This window comes from Anolis carolinensis, unplaced genomic scaffold, assembly GCF_035594765.1.
Source record: "Anolis carolinensis isolate JA03-04 unplaced genomic scaffold, rAnoCar3.1.pri scaffold_10, whole genome shotgun sequence".
Taxonomy (NCBI): domain Eukaryota; kingdom Metazoa; phylum Chordata; class Lepidosauria; order Squamata; family Dactyloidae; genus Anolis; species Anolis carolinensis.
In genome coordinates this window covers 1,509,457-1,531,280 of record NW_026943821.1, presented here as the reverse complement: position 1 = coordinate 1,531,280, position 21,824 = coordinate 1,509,457, and the positions used below count along the sequence as shown (strand labels likewise).

The 21,824-nt window shown below is 42.2% G+C and overlaps 1 protein-coding gene across 1 annotated transcript; it reads left to right on the top strand.

Annotated features, from left to right (window-relative positions):
- On the top strand, positions 1–20,081 carry LOC134293791 (carcinoembryonic antigen-related cell adhesion molecule 19-like). Its single transcript, XM_062962484.1, has 7 exons — positions 1–276; positions 6,249–6,623; positions 12,660–12,855; positions 14,695–14,735; positions 17,149–17,243; positions 17,616–17,657; positions 19,615–20,081. Exons 1-7 carry the CDS (start codon positions 24–26, stop codon positions 19,660–19,662), a joined length of 1,050 nt encoding a protein of 349 aa, XP_062818554.1. The 5' UTR covers positions 1–23; the 3' UTR covers positions 19,663–20,081.
- The last annotated feature ends 1,743 nt before the right edge of the window (positions 20,082–21,824 follow it).

The window sequence follows — 21,824 nt, the reverse complement described above, 5'->3', positions numbered from 1 at the left end:
TTGACGCCAAACAGGAGGCCGTTATGGCTCTTAAGCCACGAAAGACCACAAAACCCACGCAGTGGATATCTTTCCAGGGTCAGGATCAAGCCTTGTTCCCAAGAAGAAGCCAAGGCGTTCTCTCCCTAGGATGGCACGAGGACAGAAGGCCACAGAGTGACCATTTCTTCACGTCTTCGAGCATCATCTTCCAACCAGAAAGAGAGACTTGGTCTATTTCGAGTATGGAAGCCTCGAGGATCCGGGATGTCTCCGGGAAGAGTTTTTTTCTAGCAGGTGAGTCAGGGAATTCCTATGAAATTATCAGTCCGTCAAACTTTTATATCTCTCTCTTTTTTAAAAAAAAAAAAATTATTTAAAAGTGGGGGAACAATCGAGTGGATAGATGAAAGAGTGAAAGAGAGAGAGAGAGAGAGAGAGAGAGAGAGAGAGAGAAAGAAGCAAAAATAAATAAATAAATAAATAAAAATAAATAAAAATACCTGCACCTATTCGGACCCTTCCAGATCCTCTGCATTGTGAAACATAATTTCTTGTTTTCTGAACATTATATCTACTAATGTTCATTTACGACCTTCAGCCAGTTTGTATGTGCATACAGTAGAGTCTCATTTATCCAACATAAACGGGCCAGCAGAATGTTGGATAAGCGAATATGTTGGATAATAAGGAGACATTAAGGAAAAGCCTATTAAACATCAAATTCGGTTATGATTTTACAAATTAAGCACCAAAACATCATGTGATACAACAAAATTGACAGAAAAAGTAGTTCAATATGCAGTAATGATATGTAGTAATTACTTTATTTACGAATTTAGCACCAAAATATCACGATGTATTGAAAACATTGACTACAAAAATGCGTTGGATAATCCAGAACGTTGGATAAGCGAGTGATGGATAAGTGAGACTCTACTGTATATACTTCGGTGTGTTTCATAAGAGTTTATACTTTCTCTTCCATTTATTTATTTATTTATTTATTTATTTTCAAGTATGAGTCCAGGGTGCTCCAATCTGTCTTATGTCTTATGGCGGATTACTATGAGATATTGTCTGTGTTAATAAGTCCATATTTTTCCATTGAAGGGGTTTCTTTTGACTTCCATAATTTTGCTAGACATATCCTAGTTGCCGTAATCATGTAATTAAAAAGCTTTTCCGAAACTTTTATATCTCTCTACATATATATATCTATATATATAAAAGAGTGATGGCATCACGGCGACCCACAAAACAACAAAACCACAGGCCCCCCAACCTCGAAATTTGACAACACAACCCATCATCCACGCCTCTAGGTTGATACAACAAAAAGAAAAGAAAAATAAAGTCCTAATTAGAGAGAGAGGAATCATTGCTTTTATCCAATTGCTGCCAGTTAGAAGGCTAAGCCCCTCCAACTTGGTCTCCTAGCAACCCAATAAAAAATAATAAAAAAACACTAAAAATAATTTAAAACACTAAAAATTAATGCAATAAAATAATAAAATATAATAAATAAAAAGATAACTTACAATAAAATTAATTAAAAAAATACAAATAACGTCAAATAAATATTACACAACAATTTTTAACCAATACCACCACCACTTTGCCACAGCAACGTGTGGCCGGGCACAGCTAGTATATATATATAAAAGCTTTGCCTGGCCACACGTTGCTGTGGCTTATGGGAATCCTTTGTTGGCCAGGTGGAATAGCAGTGAATAGCCTTGCAGTCTCAAAGCCTAGCTGTTTTCTGGAGTAGCTGGAGCTTTTTGTTGTATGAACGTAGAGGCATGGATGAGGGATTGTGCTGCCAAGTTTAGTGTTTCTGGGATGTGTAATTTTGTTGTTTTGTCCTAGGCCGAAATTTCATTACCCTTTTATATATATAGACTAGCTGTGCCCGGCCACGCGTTGCTGTGGCAAAGTCTGGTGGTATGGGAAATAAAGTATTGAGGAATTGGTGGTAGTTAAGGTCAAGGGTAAAGGTTTTCCCCTGACTCTGGGGGTTGGGGCTCATCTCCATTTCTAAGCCGAAGAGCCAGCGTTGTCCGTAGACTCCTCCAAGGTCATGTGGCATGACTGCATGGAGCGCCGTTACCTTCCCGCCAGAGCATTACCAATTGATCTACTCACATTGGTATGTTTTTGAACTTCTGCCTGTCCCCTGGGCTGAGTGTGTTGCTAGGAGACCAAGTGGGCAGAGCTTAGCCTTCTAACCGGCAGCAATTGGATAAAAACAATTATTCCTCTCCCTCTAATTAGGACTTTATTTTTCTTTTCTTTTTGTTGTATGAATGTAGAGGTGTGGATGAGAGGTTGTGCTGTCAATTTTCGAGGTTGTGGGGTGTTTAGTTTTGTTGTTTTGTCCTAGGCCGAAATTTCATTACCCTTATATATATATAGATATACAGTAGCTGAGCCCGGCCACGCATTGCTGTGGTGTAGTCTGGTGGTTAGGATACCTCTGGTGAGTGCTATTCAATATGGCCAATGGAGGATTCCTTTGGTTAGGAAGCAGCCTGGCTTTGAAGCTGCAAGGCTGTTCAGTGCTATTCAAGGTGGCCAATGGAGGATCCCTTTGGTTAGGAAGCAGCCTGACTTATAATAATAATAATAATAATAATAATAATAATAATAATAATAATAATAATAATAATAATAATTCTTATACCCCGCCTCCATCTCCCCGAAGGGACTCAGGGTGGCTTACATGGGGCGAGAGCCCAAACAAATACAAGGAGAAATATAAAATACACCAAACAGCAAAACCACACACAAATGAAAATAAACATTAACATAGAAGTAATAAAAACATTGGTAAAAACATTATTAAAATACAACAATAAATCATAAAACGGACTGGGCAAAAGTGCACTAAGTGTGTTATGAAACATAAAGACTTTGAAGCTGCAAGACTGTTCAGTGCTATTCAAGTTGGTAAGCAATTGGGGGTTTTCTGTTATTTGGACTTAATTTTTCTAGGTTTTTTTGATTGAAAGACATAGATTGATGACTATGTCTTTTGTGGCCAAATTTGGTTGATTTGATTCAGTGGTTTTGTTGTTTACTCCATCAGAAGAACACATATTACATTTTTATATATATAGATATGGTTACCAACTGACTCATGCCACCCATGCTCTTCTGCCTTTAATAGAAATTGGGAGGGCAGCGCTGCAACCAGTGCAGTTGCTGAAACGTCTGCTGTGATCTGTTGTTAAAGACACAGGAGTAAGGTCTGGTTGAACAGTTGGCAACCTAGAACAAGGCACGGTAGTTGGCAAGCTAGCTGACAACCCGAGGATAAAGCACAGCTGTAGGGTCAAGTTGAAAAATCAGCAATCTAGAACAAGTTTGGGCCAATTGTGTTTTGAATTCTTTGAGTTTCCTAGCTGGGAGTCACAAACAGTTTAAAATCTGCCTGGAACCAGTTGAGGTTTATAGTGTAAACCAGGCATAGGCAAACTTCATCCTCCCTTCCAAGTGTTTTGGACTCCAGTTCCCACAATTCCTATCAGCCTTCCAGATTCATGATCTCCAGGCCTTTGATCCTTTTAGTTGCCCGCAAATGGACACCTTCCAGCTTAGAGTCAATATCTCTTTTGAACAGTAGGCCCAGGATTGGACTATTATTATTATTATTATTATTATTATTATTATTATTTTATGACAAAGCAAACAAGATAACATGCTGGATTTCATATCACAAAATCACAAGTCGAACACTTCCCAAGGCGTTTAGGACTGTGTGATGTATTATTATTATTATTATTATTATTATTATTATTATTACTATTATTATTATATGACACAGCAAACAAGATAGACATGCTGGATTTCGTATCACAAAATCACAAGTCGAACACTTCCCAAGTGTCTAGGGCTCTGTGATGTATTTTCGGATGATGCAAGCAGATCCCAGTTGGGTGGCCTTTTGCACTTATGCTGGATTTCGTTTCATAGTCCGGATTCTTCTTCTTCTTCTTCTTCTTCTTCTTCTTCTTCTTATTATTATTATTTTATTGTATGACACAACAAACAAGATAGACATGCTGGATTTCATATCACAAAATCACAAGTCGATCACTTCCCAAGGCGTTTAGGACTGTGTGATGTATTCTTATTATTATTATTATTATTATTATTATTATTATTATTATTATTATTATATGACACAGCAAACAAGATAGATATGCTGGATTTCGTTTCACAAAATCACAAGTCGAACACTTCCCAAGTGTCTAGGACTGTGTGATGTATTTTCGGATGATGCGCGCAGATCCCAGTCGGGTGGCCTTTTGCAGTTGGCAGATCGTGATTTTGTCAATGTCTGTTGTTTCCAAATGCCGGCTGAGATCTTTTGGCACGGCACCCAGTGTGCCCATCACCACCGGGACCATTATTATTATTACTATTACTATTACTATGGCTAGATGATTTTGGAACTATGTTCTTTCTGGGTCTTATTTTCCACGGCACCCAGTGTGCCCATCACCACCGGGACCACCTGCACTGGTTTCTGCCAGAGTCTTTGAAGTTCAATCTTTATTATTATTATTATTATTATTATTATTATTATTATTATTATCATCATTATTATTAACCTCATTTCTATCCCGCTAGTCTTACCCCGCAGGGGACTCAGAGCGGCGTACAACATACCGTATATACTCGAGTATAAGCCGACCCGAATATAAGCCGAGGCACCTAATTTTACCATAAAAAACTGGGAAAACATTGACTCCAGTATAAGCCGAGATACCAATAAAATTACATTAATTGAGGCATCGGTTGTTTAAATGTTTTTGAATCTTACATCAAGCTGTAATTTAAGATATGACTGTTCAACTCTGATTAAATCATTATTCTCATCTTCTTCAATGTAAATGTGCTTACGTCTCCTTTTAATAATAATAGAGAGAAATAATACATGTAATAATAAATAATAAATGAATAAAACTTTATTTATACCCTCCCACCATCTCCCTGTGGGAGAAGCAGGGCCGTAGCCAGAAAAAAAATTTCGGGGGGGGGGGGGGGTTGAACCCCTAGCACACACCTCTCCCCGCTACAAACCTGTCAATATCTGCTTGAAATAGTGCCTGGAGGGGCTCTTAGAATCATAGAATCATAGAATAGTAGAGTTGGAAGAGACCACATGGGCCATCTAGTCCAACCCCCTGCTAAGAAGCAGGAAATCGCATTCAAAGCACCCCCGACAGATGGCCATCCAGCCTCTGCTTAAATGTTTTGTGTCTCATAGACTTAGCATGGGGATTTGGTTAACCAGTTAAAATTCATGAGTAAACCAGGTTTTTTTAATAACCTGAAAAATTTCAGGGGGGGGGGTTTGAACCCCTAAAACCGCCCCCTCGCTACAGGCCTGGTGGTGGGGTATAAATTAGGGAGCCACGCCCACCCCTCTAAGCCACGCCTCCTTTCCAGGGGTCGTTGAGTAATACTTTTTCTGGAAAGGGGGCGGCAGGCCAAATAAGTTTGGGAACCACTGCTTTATATATTTTTCCAAGAAGGTGTTCTTCATTAGCACACAGTTCCTTTTCTGTTTTTGTTATTTATTTTTTTTGAGGAGTCCTTAGTACTTTATTTGTCCTTCTCAATTTTATTGGTGTTTTCTACATACAATATAGTAAGATTCAAATGCCCAACTGAAGAATATAGTGGTGAAAGGAGGGAATAGGGGTTTGGACAAGTGACAAAGTAGTAACTAGACAGAAACAAAGCAAACCCAGAGAGTACCCAACCCCCACCCCCACTTAAAATTGGGTTGACTTCCATCTTAACACAGTGTCCTATCCATTATTTAAATTCAAGCTATATTTGGTTTTTCCCAACCAATTCTATCTAGTGTCTCTGATATAAAGATTCATATTTGTTTACATATTTCAGTATTTAATCTGTCTTATCTTCTATGACATTTCAGATAATCACGTTATATTTTTCTTCCTTCAAGTAAGTTTTGACCAATTCCCAATTTGTCTGTTTCATCGGTCTGCCATTAGTATTTTGTAACCAATAAGTTAATTTGTCCATATTCATAATCTCCCAGACTTTGTTTATCCATCCTCTTATCTCAGGGATTTCTTTATCTTTCCAAAATTTGGCCAGATTCATTCTAGCTGCAGTTGCTAGGTAATTAAATAAGACTTCCTTATTTCTATCTTTATCTATGTCTAACATCTGTCTTTTCTGTCTTTGTTGACACTCATGCTGTGCTCTGGCTTCTCCTCCAACAGCCTGCCTTTTGAGTTCGTGGGCGGCCCCGATCCTGGCCACCGCTGCCCTGGTCCCCGTGGTCTCCATCCCAGAGGAACCCTCCGAGGGCCAGAACGTCACCCTCTCGGTGCAGAACGTGACCGGCGTCCTGCGGGAGGTCAACTGGTACCGGGGCCAGGCCACCGACGGCTCCACCAGGATCTTCAGCTACTTCCCTGGGAACCCGGTCCGTCCGCAGCGAGACGGGGTCCAAAGCACCCAGCGGGAGTTCGGCTTCCCCAACGGGTCCCTGCTCATCGCTCATCTCCGGCCCAGCGACGCCAAGACCTACACCGTCCTGCTCCTGCTCCGGCCCAGAGTCACCCTCAGAGGCACCTTCGAGCTGCGCTTGGCCAGTAAGTTGGGCTCCTCTTGACCCTTGGATTTGTAAGCAAATGCGGTTTCTTGTTCTCCGGCGGAGAGGGAAAACTGAATAATCTGCAGCTTGAAACTCTAGGCCTCCAATAATATTATCTGGGTTTAAACACCTTGCCTGTAACTTCAGGATCTGAAGTTGGCTGGGTTCAGTGCTGTCTGTATAAGGGTGAACTACAACTCCCAGAGCCAAAGGTCAATCACCCCCAAAATCCTGCCTGTATGCTCAGTTGGGCATGATGAGGCAGTGTGCCAAGTTTGGTCCAGATCCGCCATTGCCTGGGTTCATTGCTGTCTATATAAGGGTAAACTACAACTCCCAGAGCCAAAGGTCAATCACCCCCAAAATCCTGCCTGTATGCTCAGTTGGGCATGATGAGGCAGTGTGCCAAGTTTGGTCCAGATCCGACATTGCCTGGGTTCATTGCTGTCTACATAAGGGTAAACTACAACTCCCAGAGGCTAAGGTCAATCACCCCCAAAATCCTGCCTGTATGCTCAGTTGGGCATGATGAGGCAGTGTGCCAAGTCTGGTCCAGATCCGACATTGCCTGGGTTCATTGCTGTCTATATAAGGGTAAACTACAACTCCCAGAGGCTAAGGTCAATCACTCCGAAACCCTGCCTGCATGCACATTTGGGCATGATGAGGCAGTGTGCCAAGTTTGGTCCAGATCCGACATTGCCTGGGTTCATTGCTGTCTATATAAGGGTAAACTACAACTCCCAGAGCCAAAGGTCAATCACCCCCAAAATCCTGCCTGTATGCTCAGTTGGGCATGATGAGGCAGTGTGCCAAGTTTGGTCCAGATCCGACATCGGCTGACTTCAATGCTGTCTGTATAAGGGTGAACTACAACTCCCAGAGCAAGAAGTGAGTGAAGCTACTTGGTCCATCTTCCCCCAATCTGCCCCAGGATAGAAAGGGGTTCATGGAGATTTTGTGTGCCAAGATTGGTCCAGTTCCGCAACTGTTGGGTGTCGCAGTGGCCTGTGGGAGTCGTAGCGATTGAAAGTACTACAAATCCCATCATCCATGGTCCATTGTCCCGCAAACGGCACCAGGACGTAAAGTGTGTCATGGGGATTAAGTGTGTTGAGTTTGGTCTAGATCCGTCATTCGTGGCGGTCGTAGTTGTTCGTGTAAGTGGCGGCCAATCAGAAAGCTGCCACATACTCCGCCGCATAAATACATACCCACATACATACAAACACTGACTTTCTATATATATAAAAGAGTGATGGCATCAGGGCAGCGGACAAAACAACAAAACTACAGGCCCCCCAACCTCGAAATTTGACAACACAACCCATCATTCATGGCTCTAGGTTGATACAACAAAAAGAAAAGGAAAATAAAGTCCTAATTACAGGGAGAGGAATAATAGTTTTTATCCAATTGCTGCCAGTTTGAAGGCTAAGCTCCACACACTTGGTCTCCTAGCAACTTACTCAGCCCAGGGGACAGGCACAGTTAGGCCTCACTTAGGCCTCTTCCACAGATTATCAGATCTTAACTGGATTATATGGCAGTGTAGACTCAAGGCCCTTCCAAACAGCTATATTTAGAATCTTATATTATCTGCTTTGAACTGGATTATCTTGACTCCACACTGCCATATAATCCACTTCAGTGTGCATACTAAACATAAAGACAACCATACAACAGACATTCAATACCACCACTACCTCAACAATTTCTCACCAACACCACCAGACAACGTCACAGCAACGCGTGGCCGGGCACAGCTAGTTATTATATAAATAGACTAGCTGTGCCCAGCCACGCGTTGCTGTGGCATTGTCTGGTGGTGTTGGTGAGAACTTGTTGAGGCTGGATGGCCATCTGTCAGGAGTGCTTGGATTATGTCCTCCGGCATGGTAGAAGGAAGTTGATCTGGATTATTCTTAGGGGTATCTGCTAACCTTAGGATTGTATTATTATTATTATTATTATTATTATTATTATTATTATTATTATTATTATTATTATTATTGAAAGGCTGGGTGGCCATCTGTTGGGCTGAGTAGGTTGCTAGGAGACCAAGTGGGCGGAGCTTAGCCTTCTAACTGGCAGCAATTGGATAAAAACGATTATTCCTCTCCCTCTAATTAGGACTTTATTTTTCTTTTCTTTTTGTTGTATCAACCTAGAGGCCTGGATGAGGGGTTGTGCTGCCAAGTTTAGTGTTTCTGGGATGTGTAGTTTTGTTGTTTTGTCCTAGGCCGAAATTTCATTACCCTTTTATATATATAGATATAGATTGAAGAAGATAAAGAAGAAGATAGAAGATTTAGAAATCATACATTGACTTGCGACCAAGTAGGCACTACGGGTGTGCCAAGTTTCCTTTTTTATTCATTTTTCATTTGCAGTTCGTCAGATCCATAAAGCGATATTAAGAAACGCTGGAGGGAGGGAGGGTGGCCACACAAAAAACCTAAGATTCGAAATGCTGGCTTATGACTTTGGGATGAGTTTTGTACGTTTTGTACTCCATCGCGGGCGCTGCTTCTCCCCAAAAAGATTTCGAGGAGGATGGTGAGGCAGCCAGTCCAGAGCAGTATCCTCGGAACGCCCTGCTGCACCTGTCGGGAGGAACCCTTTGTTGTTCCAAACACAATCTATCATTTTGAAGGGACAATCACCCGGATGCAAATCCTCCTTTATTTGTACCAACAGGGAGGTGTCCTTCGCCATCTTCAATCCATTAGGTTGCAAAGTTATCGTAAATACTCGGGTATAAGCCGACCCGAATATAAGCCGAGGTGCCTAATTTTACCACAAAAAAACTGGGAAAACGTTGACTCCAGTATAAGCCGGGGCCGTAAATTTCAGAAATAAAAATAGATAATCCAGAACGTTGGATAAGCGAGTGTTGGATAAGTGAGACTCTACTTTATTACATCGTAATATTATTATTAAAACATTGAAAACATTGACTACAAAAATGCGTTGGATAATCCAGAACGTTGGATAAGCGAGTGTTGGATAAGTGAGACTCTACTTTATTACATCGTAATATTATTATTAAAACATTGAAAACATTGACTACAAAAATGCGTTGGATAATCCAGAACGTTGGATAAGCGAGTGTTGGATAAGTGAGACTCTACTTTATTACATCGTAATATTATTATTAAAACATTGAAAACATTGACTACAAAAATGCGTTGGATAATCCAGAACGTTGGATAAGCGAGTGTTGGATAAGTGAGACTCTACTTTATTACATCGTAATATTATTATTAAAACATTGAAAACATTGACTACAAAAATGCGTTGGATAATCCAGAACGTTGGATAAGCGAGTGTTGGATAAGTGAGACTCTACTTTATTACATCGTAATATTATTATTAAAACATTGAAAACATTGACTACAAAAATGCGTTGGATAATCCAGAATGTTGGATAAGTGAGTGTTGGATAAGTGAGACTCTACTTTATTACATCGTAATATTATTATTAAAACATTGAAAACATTGACTACAAAAATGCATTGGATAATCCAGAATGTTGGATAAGCGAGTGTTGGATAAGTGAGACTCTACTTTATTACATCATAATATTATTATTAAAACATTGAAAACATTGACTACAAAAATGCATTGGATAATCCAGAACGTTGGATAAGCGAGTGTTGGATAAGTGAGACTCTACTTTATTACATCGTAATATTATTATTAAAACATTGAAAACATTGACTACAAAAATGCATTGGATAATCCAGAACGTTGGATAAGCGAGTGTTGGATAAGTGAGACTCTACTTTATTACATCGTAATATTATTATTAAAACATTGAAAACATTGACTACAAAAATGCATTGGATAATCCAGAACGTTGGATAAGCGAGTGTTGGATAAGTGAGACTCTACTTTATTACATCATAATATTATTATTAAAACATTGAAAACATTGACTACAAAAATGCGTTGGATAATCCAGAACGTTGGATAAGCGAGTGTTGGATAAGTGAGACTCTACTTTATTACATCGTAATATTATTATTAAAACATTGAAAACATTGACTACAAAAATGCGTTGGATAATCCAGAACGTTGGATAAGCGAGTGTTGGATAAGTGAGACTCTACTTTATTACATCGTAATATTATTATTAAAACATTGAAAACATTGACTACAAAAATGCGTTGGATAATCCAGAACGTTGGATAAGCGAGTGTTGGATAAGTGAGACTCTACTTTATTACATCGTAATATTATTATTAAAACATTGAAAACATTGACTACAAAAATGCGTTGGATAATCCAGAACGTTGGATAAGCGAGTGTTGGATAAGTGAGACTCTACTTTATTACATCGTAATATTATTATTAAAACATTGAAAACATTGACTACAAAAATGCATTGGATAATCCAGAACGTTGGATAAGCGAGTGTTGGATAAGTGAGACTCTACTTTATTACATCGTAATATTATTATTAAAACATTGAAAACATTGACTACAAAAATGCATTGGATAATCCAGAACGTTGGATAAGCGAGTGTTGGATAAGTGAGACTCTACTTTATTACATCGTAATATTATTATTAAAACATTGAAAACATTGACTACAAAAATGCGTTGGATAATCCAGAACGTTGGATAAGTGAGACTCTACTGTATTTGTTTGTTTATTTGCAGTATTTCTATCCCGCTTTTCTCCACCCAAGGCGACTCAAGGCGGCTTTACATAAAAGGGAGCTATTTGATGCCTTGATACCCTGGGAGTTGTAGTTTTGCAAGGTCTTTAGCCAAATCGAGTTACCGTATATACTCGAGTATAAGCCGACCCGAATATAAGCTGAGCCACCTAATTTTAGCACAAAAACCTGGGAAAACATTGACTCCAGTATAAGCCGAGATACCAATAAAATTACATTACCATATATACTCGAGTACAAGCCGACCCATATATAAAACAAGGCACTTAATTTTACCACAAAAAAACTGGGAAAACGTTGACTCCAGTATAAGCCGGGGCCATAAATTTCAGAAATAAAAATAGATACCAATTGAATTACATTAATTGAGGCATCAGTAGGTTAAATGTTTTTGAATCTTTACATCAAGCTCAAACTCTGATTAAATCATTATTCTCATTTTCTTCAATATTAAAGTGCTTATGTATCCTTTTAATAACAATAGAGTAAAATAATACATGTAATAATAATAAATACAGGAAAATAATACAAGTAATAATAAATAGAGTAAAATAATAAATGCAATAATAATAATAATAATAATAATAATAAGATCAGAGTGAAATAATAAATGTATTAATAATAATAAAAATAGAGTAATAATAATAATAATAAATACAGGAAAATAATACAAGTCATAGAGTAAAATAATAAATGCAATAATAATAATAATAAGATCAGAGTGAAATAATAAATGTCTTAATAATAATAAAAATAGAGTAAAATAAATGTAATACAGTAGAGTCTCACTTATCCAAGACTCACATATCCAAGGTTCTGGATTTTCCAATGCATTTTTGTAGTCAATGTTTTCAATATATCGTGATATTTTGGTGCTAAATTACTACATAGCATTAATGTGTAATGAACTACTTTTTTGTCAAATTTGTTGTATAACATGATGTTTTGGTGCTTAATTTGTAAAATCATAACCTAATTTGATGTTTAATAGGCTTTTCCTTAATCCCTCCTTATTATCCAAGATATTCGCTTATCCAAGGTTCTGCCGGCCCTCTCGTCTTAGCTTGGATAAGTGAGACTCTACTGTAGTAACAATAATAATAGAGTAAAATAATAAATGTAATAATTCCAATAAAAATAGAGAAAAATAATAAATGTACCGTATATACTAGAGTATAAGCCAGCCAGGACCCTTACTTGAGTATAAGACGAGAGGGGCTTTTTCAGTCCTAAAAAAGGGCTGAAAAACTAGGCTTATACTCAAGTATATACAATAATTTGAACCGGGCCGGGGTTGGTGATTGGCAACAACAGGGGGCTCAGTTCTGCCCACTTTCTCATTGCAGGTCCGACCACCAGTCTGCCTTCTCCGCCAACCACGTCCACCTCGCAGACGCCCTCCGTCAAGGAGCCCACCAAGCCCCCGTTGATGCTGGGCTGGATCGTGGCCGGCGTGGTGGTGGCCATCCTGCTGGCGGGGGCCGTGGGAGCCACACTGGTCTACCGCTTCGTCCTGTACAAGAACGAGCCCAGCACCGGCGGGTAAGGACACACATACCTTCCAACACAGATCTTTCATCATAGATCAGTGATTCCCAAAGTGGGCGCTCCAGCAATCCAGGGGGGTGGTGATGGCACCTATTAGGACATGGGGGCGGGGCCAGAGGAGGGGCGGGGCCTCTTCCCTCTTCCACACCTGGAATACTGTGTCCAATTTTGGGCACCACAGTTGAAGGGAGATGTTGACAAGCTGGAAAGCGTCCAGAGGAGGGCGACTAAAATGATTAAGGGTCTGGAGAACAAGCCCTATGAGGAGCGGCTTAAAGAGCTGGGCATGTTTAGCCTGCAGAAGAGAAGGCTGAGAGGAGACATGATAGCCATGGACAAATACGTGAAGGGAAGTCAAAGGGAGGAGGGAGGGAGCTTGTTTTCTGCTGCCCTGCAGACTAGGACGCAAGGGAACAAGGGCTTCAAGCTACAGGAAAGGAGATTCCACCTGAACATCAGGAAGAACTTCCTCACTGTGAGAAGGGCTGTTCGACAGTGGAACTCTCTCCCCGGGGCCGTGGTGGAGGCTCCTTCTTTGGAGGCTTTTAAGCAGAGGCTGGATGGCCATCTGTCGGGGGTGCTTTGAATGCGATTTCCTGCTTCTTAGCGGGGGGTTGGACTGGATGGCCCATGGGGTCTCTTCCAACTCTACTATTCTATGATTCTATGATTCTATGATTCTAAGTGCCAGAGACAGGGCTGAGCACCTGAGGCGCCTCTTAGGACATACAGGGGGCGGAGCTAGAGGAGTGGGCGTGGCTTCTTCCCAAGAGCCCGAGACAGGGCTGAGGATCTATACCTCTCCTGAGGCACGTGTTGGGACACAGAGGGTGGGGCTAGGGAAGGGGGCGTGGCCTCTTCCCAAGAGCGTGAGACAGGGCTGAGCCTCTATACCTCTCCTGAGAGGCCTTTTAGGACTAGAGGGCGGGGCTAGGGAAGGGGGCAGGGCTTCTTCCCAAGAGCCTGTGACAGGGCTGAGCCTCTATACCTCTCCTGAGGCACTTGTTGGGACACAGAGGGCGGAGCTAGGTAAGGGGGCGGGGCCTCCTTCCAAGAGCCCGAGACAGGGCTGAGCCTCTATACCTCTCCTGAGAGGTCTTTTAGGACTAAAGGGTGGGGCTAGGGGCGGAGCCTCTTCCCAAGAGCCTCCCCTCAGGCGCTTGTTAGAACACGGGGCGGGGTATAGAGGCCCCTCCCCCTCCTCTAGCCCCGCCCCCTGTGTCCTGGCAGGCACTGCAGGACAGGGATAGAAGCTCAGCCCTACCTCAGAGCTCGTAAGTCCGCCCATCCAAGTCTTGGACTAGGGGAGAGGCTCAGCCCTGACCTCTTGAAAGGGGGGCGACAAGCCAAATAAGTTTGGGACCCACTGGTGTAGACCCATATAATGTAGTTCAATGCAGTTCCAACTGCATTATATCATCAATAGTTTTGTCACCTAGTCATTTCTTATTCTAAGTTGGTTCTACACTGTCCCTATAATGCAGTTTGAACTCCATTATTTAGTCAGTGCAGAACTATAGAATGCCCTTTGAACTGCATTGAACTTCATTATAGGACCAATGTAGAACCAGCTCTAGACATCTTCTTGTTATCTCAATATTTTACTTAAATCTTCAATTTATAAATGATTCAGATGGTTCCCATTCTTTCCAGTAAGGGTCATAGGGTTCACCGGGACTGTCCCTCTCCGCCAAACTGGGAAAGTTGGGGAGTATGATATAACAAGTATGATATAACAATCCGTAAGACAACATTGCATCAAACCATTGTTTGCGTCTGTATCTGAATAGCATGGGTTTTTTTCCCCTTTCGCCTATGCAAATCTCCTTTCAGGTTGGATCCGAGAGGGAGGAAATCGCTGGCTCCGAAACATGGTGAGTGTTTCCATCCTATTTTGCAAGGCAGAAGAAAGTGCTGCAATTTGTTCATATTGCAGAATCAACAGTTGCAGAATTTTCTGCAATTTTAGACACAATACATACGTACATACATACCCTGGAAGCAACAATGTCCTATATCACTATAGGGTAATATTATTAGTAATATTACATTTAATACAGTAGAGTCTCACTTATCCAACATAAACGGGCCGGCAGAATATTGGATAAGCGAAAATGTTGGATAATAAGTAGGAATGAAAAAGAAAGCCTATTAAACATAAAATTACATTATGATTTTACAAATTAAGCACCAAAACATCATGTTTTACAACAAAGCAGTTTGATACACAGTAATGTTATGTAGTTACTGTATTTACAAATTTAGCACCAAAACATTGCAACATTTACTACAAAAACATTGACTACTAAAAGGCAGACTGCGTTTGATAATACAGAACATTGGATAAGTGAAGCTTGGATAAGTGAGACTCTACTGTATTAATAATAATAACAACAACAACAATAATACAGTAGAGTATCACTTATCCAACACTCGCTTATCCAACATTCTGGATTATCCAACACATTTTTGTAGTCAATGTTTTCAATACATTGTGATATTTTGGTGCTAAATTTGTAAATACAGTAATTACTATATAGCATTACTGTGTATAGAATTACTTTTTCTGTCAAATTCGTTGCATAACATGATGTTTTGGTGCTTAATTTGTAAAATCATAACCTATTTTGATGTTTAATAGGCTTTTCCTTAATCTCTCCTTATTATCCAACAGATTCGCTTATCCAAAGTTCTGCTGGCCCGTTTACGTTGGATAAGCGAGACTCTACTGTAACAGCAACTGCAAATAGACTTGCAAATAGAATAAGGCTTGATAGATTTCCATAGGATTCGGAGTAATAATAATAATGTTTATTTATACCCTGCCACCATCTCCCAGAAGGACTCTGGGCGGTTTACAGAAGCACATACATGTTCCGTAACATATAAAAATAGAGGTAAAATTACATCACATATTAAGCAATGACAACATCAGTAAACATTTTTTTTCGTGCCAGGAGCAACTCAAGAAACGGCAAGTTGCTTCTGGTGTGAGAGAATTGGCCGGACGTTGCCTCGGGGACGCCCGGATATTTTATCATCCTAAGAGAGGCTTCTTTCACGTTCCTGTATGTATTGTACTCTAAAGGTACGAGAGCACTCTGAAAACCACACTGAGGCCAGATGTTCAAGCAAAGCAGTTTATTGAGGGATATATATATATATATATATATATATATATATATATATATATGCGCAAGCAAACAGCGGAAAGAGTCAATAGAGCAAGTAGTCCACAATATAATGTCCACAATAGTTCAAAAGACAGTTCTTCAAAGTCTTTCAAAGTTGTAATCCACAAACAGAACTCAAATAGTTCCAGCAAAGAGTCAAAGTCAGTAAGCATCCAGGAATTGCAGGAAGCAGGGACAAGACACAGCAAAACGACAACTGTAATCCACCTGGAAAAGCAGGGAAACAAGAGTAACAAGGCGATGTATACTTGAGAGTCACAAGACACGAACTCCAACAGGATATCCTGGAAACAGCATGGGAACAAGGCAAGGATCAAGAGACAGGAACAGAGATGCTTCTCCCAAGAAGGCAACGTTGACACCGCAATGAAATGAAAACAAGGAGCGAGGTCCCTTTAAGGAAACCTCAAGGTTACCGCTCAATGAGATCCAGGACAATCACAGCTTCACATGGGAAAGTTTATTAATTACAGTGCTTGAGAACCAAATGTTTACTTCTTCTCAGCACTTCTCTTTGACTCCTATCCTGTGAGATAGATTGTCTCCAATCAAAAGACACATCCTCCCCTACAACAACTCTATCTGGTGAATCCAGTCTTGAGTTAACATCGGAATGTTCCCCAATTAGCTGTTCCTCTGAAAGCACAACTTCAGGCACCTGCAAAGTCATTGGGCTCTGATCCAAACCCCGGAGAGGCTCAAAATCCAAATCAGCCTACAAGTCCCACTCCATCTCCTGTGGAGGGCCAGATCCTGACGGCTGAGCTATAACAGTATGGGGAGCTAGAGCTGACAGTGGGAGCTCACCCCACTCCCCAGATTCGAACCTCCGACCTTTCTGTCGGCAGTCCTGCCGGCACAAGAGTTTAACAACACATTACAAAACAGTCCAATTTAAAAATCAATAAAACACAATACAGAGAAAGTGGTGCCGTTAAACTGCATTCAATCTGCATTGCAATTGCACCCTCCCAGGATGTCATAGCATTGGGCCACGGTAGTGAAGTGGTGCCGAAATGCATTCTGTTCCACATGGCAGGTACGCCCAATATTATCCCAGTTGTGTCAAAGTTTCTCCTTGTTTGCTTTCCAGATGACAAGGAGCCCATTTACGAAGTGATGGATTCCCCGGTGAAGTCGCCCAAGACGGAGGGCAAGGAGCCGCCCCCGATGCCAGGACCGCTCCCTGTGAGTCGATGCGCCGTCTGCCCAAAAGAACCTGTTTGAGTCTTGGGTTGGATCTGGGTTTGGGAACATCGTGGGAGGAAGAGACAGAGGCGGGTGGCCCTGGCCTGGATTCCTCCACCTGCCTCTGCCCTGCGCGGTTCATGCACTTTGGCACCACCCTCACCGCCATAGTCATGCTATGGAATATTGGGAGATCATCATCATCATCATCATCATCATCATCATCATCATCATCATCATCATCTTTATTTATATACTGCCCTATCAGGGCGTTTGCCCCCATCCAAGGGCAAAAAATAAAAATAAAAATGCCCATTTAATACTTTCCCGAACCTTTTATTTATCACAGTGAGTTACCGTTCTCTCTTTCAGCCTTTGCCAGAATCCTGCCCCAATCTCGAGTCAAACTATATGGTAGGTCCTGGATACATCTCTCTGGTTTTGGGGGTCCTTCTTGCTCTCTTTCCTTCCTTCCCTCTTTCTTTCTTTCCTTCTCTCTTTCCTTCTCCCCACCTTCACTGTTTTTTCCTTCCTTCCTTCCTTCCTTCCTTCCTTCCTTCCTTCCTTCCTTCCTTCCTTCCTTCCTTCCTTCCTTCCTTCCTTCCTTCCTTCCTTCCTTCCTTCCTTCCTTCTCTTTTTCCTTCCTTCCCTTTCCTTCCTTTTCTCCTCCCTCCCTCTCTCCCTCCCTTCTCCCTTTCCTTCCCTTTTTCTTTCTTTCCTTCTCTCTTTCCTTCTTCCCACCTTCACTGTTTTTCCTTCCTTCCTTCCTTCCTTCCTTCCTTCCTTCCTTCCTTCCTTCCTTCCTTCCTTCCTTCCTTCCTTCCTTCCTTCTCTTTTTCCTTCCTTCCCTTTCCTTCCTTTTCTCCTCCCTCTCTCTCTCTCTCCCTCCTTCCTTCCTTCCTTTCTTTCTTTCTTTTCTTCTCCCCTTCCTCCCTTCCTTCTTTCCTTGTCTTTTTCTTTCTTTCCTCCTGTCTTTCCTTCTTTCTTCCTCCCTCCTTTCTCTCTCTTTTCCTTCCTTCCTTACCCCTTTCTTTATTTCCTTCTTTTTTCCTTCCTTCCTTTCTTCCTCCCTCCCTCCCTATATCCCTTTCTCTCTCCTTCTCCCTTTCTTGCCTTCTCTCTATCCTTCCTTCTCTCTTTCCTTCCCTTCTTCCTTCCTTCTTTCCCTCTTTGTTGATGCCAAAGGTGTTTGTATGGTCCTTGACTACTAGGGTTGGGCAAAAAATTCGATTCCTGCATATGTCGGATCTAATTCGTTTGTTTTGTAGCTTTCGAAGCGACTTTTGAAGCGGGTTATCCAGTCGTTTGTATCATCCTGCTTTCCCCACAATCTTCCTGGATCGCTCTTTCGTTTTGCAAATGCTTGCAAGGAAGGCGCTCTTCTAAGGTTTTGCAAGAAGCACACCTTTCCTGTCCCAAAAAACCTTCCTTGCAAGCATGGATGATATTTTTTTGGAAGGAGGAGATGCAGAGCCGACCCAAGGCTCTGATGAGCAGTAGGCAAACATAATTTTTGGTGCCCCCCCCCCAAACCTTTTAAAACATTATTTTTATTATATGTACTGCTGACCTGAAGGTGGGCACTGCAGGCAGAAATCAGCAAGATGGTGAGCTCCGATCAGTCACCCCTAGCACCTTGGCTGTTCCACGGTGGCTGGCCTGTCTTTTGTCACGTGTCCACGTGGTGCGAGCGAAGTTCTGCACATGCGCAGAGGAGTCCTATCGGCCATTTTGGGCGATTGTACTCGTGCGCATGCACAAGGCTTCGCTCGCTCGTGCGGACGGGTGGCTTGCGTGCCTTATGTCACCGCGCAAGCAAGCAAATCTCTGGGCATGTGCAGAGGAGTCCCATCGGCCATTTTGGGCGAGGGGACTCATGCGCATGTGCAAGGCTTCGCTCGCACACTCGCGCAATGATGAAAGGCATGCAAGCCGCCCGTCCACGCGAGCGATGGAAGCCCTGCGCACGCACACACTGGGCTTCCATCGCTCGCGCGGATGGGTGGCTTGCGTGCCTTATGTCACCGCATGAGCGAGCAAAGTCCTGCGCAAGCGCAGAGGAGTCCCATTGCCCAAAATAGCCAATGGGACTCCTCTGCGCATGTGCAAGGCTTCTGAAACTGAAAAAAGGATGGGAGATGACAGCGGGTGACGGCGGCACCACGTTTACACGGGGGCGCCTTGAGAGCGCCCCCTGTTGGTGTGCGCCACCGGAGGCCACTTACTTCGCCTCGCGGTTGGAACGCCTCTGAGGAGATGATTCCTCTTGCAAGAAGATTGGCCAGTGGGTGCATTTGGGGTCCCAATGGACCTGTGCACCCCCAAATCTTCTCGATACATGTCTCTTGTAATATCCTCTCCTCTCTTTTAGGAGTTGCTGCGCAGATCAGAATCCATTTATTCGGAGATCCGGAGGTGACGTGGGCCATGCTTCCAGAACCCCAAACTCCTGGCACATCCATCCAAAAGGACTTTGGGGGACGGAGGGGTCTGCTCCCCTTTTCTTTCCTTGCCAATGGGATCCAGGACTGAACTTCTTCGTGATCATGAACATGGTCAACTTATTGCAATGCGTGATCCATTGCTCGGCTTCATTTGGGACTCGAACCAGAAGGAAACAACATGCAAAACTGGATCCCAACAGAGCGTCAAACCAAGTTGGAGCCGTCTCCAAGAAGGCCGATTTTGCTTCACATTTTTGGGACCTAAGGAACGCAGGCCATACTTTCCCTGCTTCTGACCCACAGAGGCTTTGTTGGGGATGATGGAAGTTGTGGTGCAAATTGAGGAGGTCCATTTGGGAGACCATTAAAACTCATTGCGTCTTGGACGAGCGAAGCCTCTTCTCACTGTGCCTCTGACTTTTGTGGTTTGTTGTGTTTACACCGAGCGTCCCTGATCTGGAAAAGTTGCATTCTTGGTCAAAGAAAGGCAAAAAAATTGAAATGCCTTTCCTTACAATAAGTGTAGAAAATGTCAAGGTGTTTTGGAGATAAGCGGCTGTTTATGTTTCCTCGGAAATTCCCTCTCCGGAGACTCATGTGGGTCATAGAATCATACAATTGGAAGGGACCCCAAGGGCCATCTAGTCCAGCCCTCTTCTGCCAGACACCATCTAAACCCTCCCAACAGATAGCCATCCCAATGACATGCAGGTTAGAGTGAGCGCCATGAACATGATGCCCAAACCCTGCCCGTGTCCCCCACAAACACCATCCTGCCCCCCACCCAAGGAAAGGCTTTTATGTGGGGACAATTCCATCCTAGATGTTGTTTTTCCTCCAGAATGGACATCCCAGGGTTCCCTAATTTGCATGACCCTGCCCACTGCCTCTCCTTTAACCCTTTCCTACCCTTTCCTCTCACACACAGTTAACAGAGGAATGGATAACCAACTGAACAAGGGGTTTGGGAAGAATTCACCACGATTTACAAGAGTTGTACTTGACCAACATTCAGAGCACACTGTGAACCCAACCAAGGATGGATCTGCACCAAACTTGCCAAGGATAATGGGACTTGCAGTATCTTCACTGATACTGTGACCCTCCCACCCCCATCAACAATGGACTGGGACCAAACTTGGCACAGAGAAGCCTCATGACCAACTGAACATATTGCAGGAGTTAGTGGGAGTGGACCTTGATTTTGGGAGTTATAGTTCACCTGCATCCAGAGAAACTGTGACCCCCCACCGACAATGGACTGGGACCAAACTTGGCACAGAGAAGCCTCATGACCAACTGAACATATTGCAGGAGTTAGTGGGAGTGGACCTTGATTTTGGGAGTTATAGTTCACTTGCACCCAGAAAGCACTGAACCCAGCTGACATCAGATCTGGACGAAACTTCACACACAAACCCAACATGGCCAATTGTGCATACAGACCCAGTTAGAGGGTGATTGACCTTGGATCTGGGAGTTGTAGTTCACTCTTATCCAGAGAGCCCTAAACTTAGTTGATGTCCGATCTGGACTAAACTTTGCACACAGACCCAACATGGCCAACTGTGAATACTGGTAGGGTTTGGGGGTGATTGCTTTGGGAATCTGGGAGTTGTAGTTCACCCTTATCCAGACAGCACTGAACCCAGCCAACGATGGATCTGGACCAAACTTCAGTGATATTACCCAACATCCCCAAACAAACAACACCTTCTTCTAATAACCCAGGCACCACCAGGTCTCCAAGCTAGTATAAAATAAAATATAGTAATGATAAAAATAATATAAATTATTATTATTATTATTATTATTATTATTATTATTATTATTATTATATAAATTATTATTATTAAATAATAATAAATTATGATTATTATTATGGTCCCGGTGGTGATCGGCACACTGGATGCCATGCCAAAAGATCTCAGCCGGCATTTGGAAACAATAGCCATTGACAAAATCACGATCTGCCAACTGCAAAAGGCCACCCGACTGGGATCTGCGCGCATCAACCGAAAATACATCACACAGTCCTAGACACTTGGGAAGTGTTCGACTTGTGATTTTGTGATATGAAATCCAGCATGTCTATCTTGTTTGCTGTGTCATACAATAAAATAATAATAATAATATA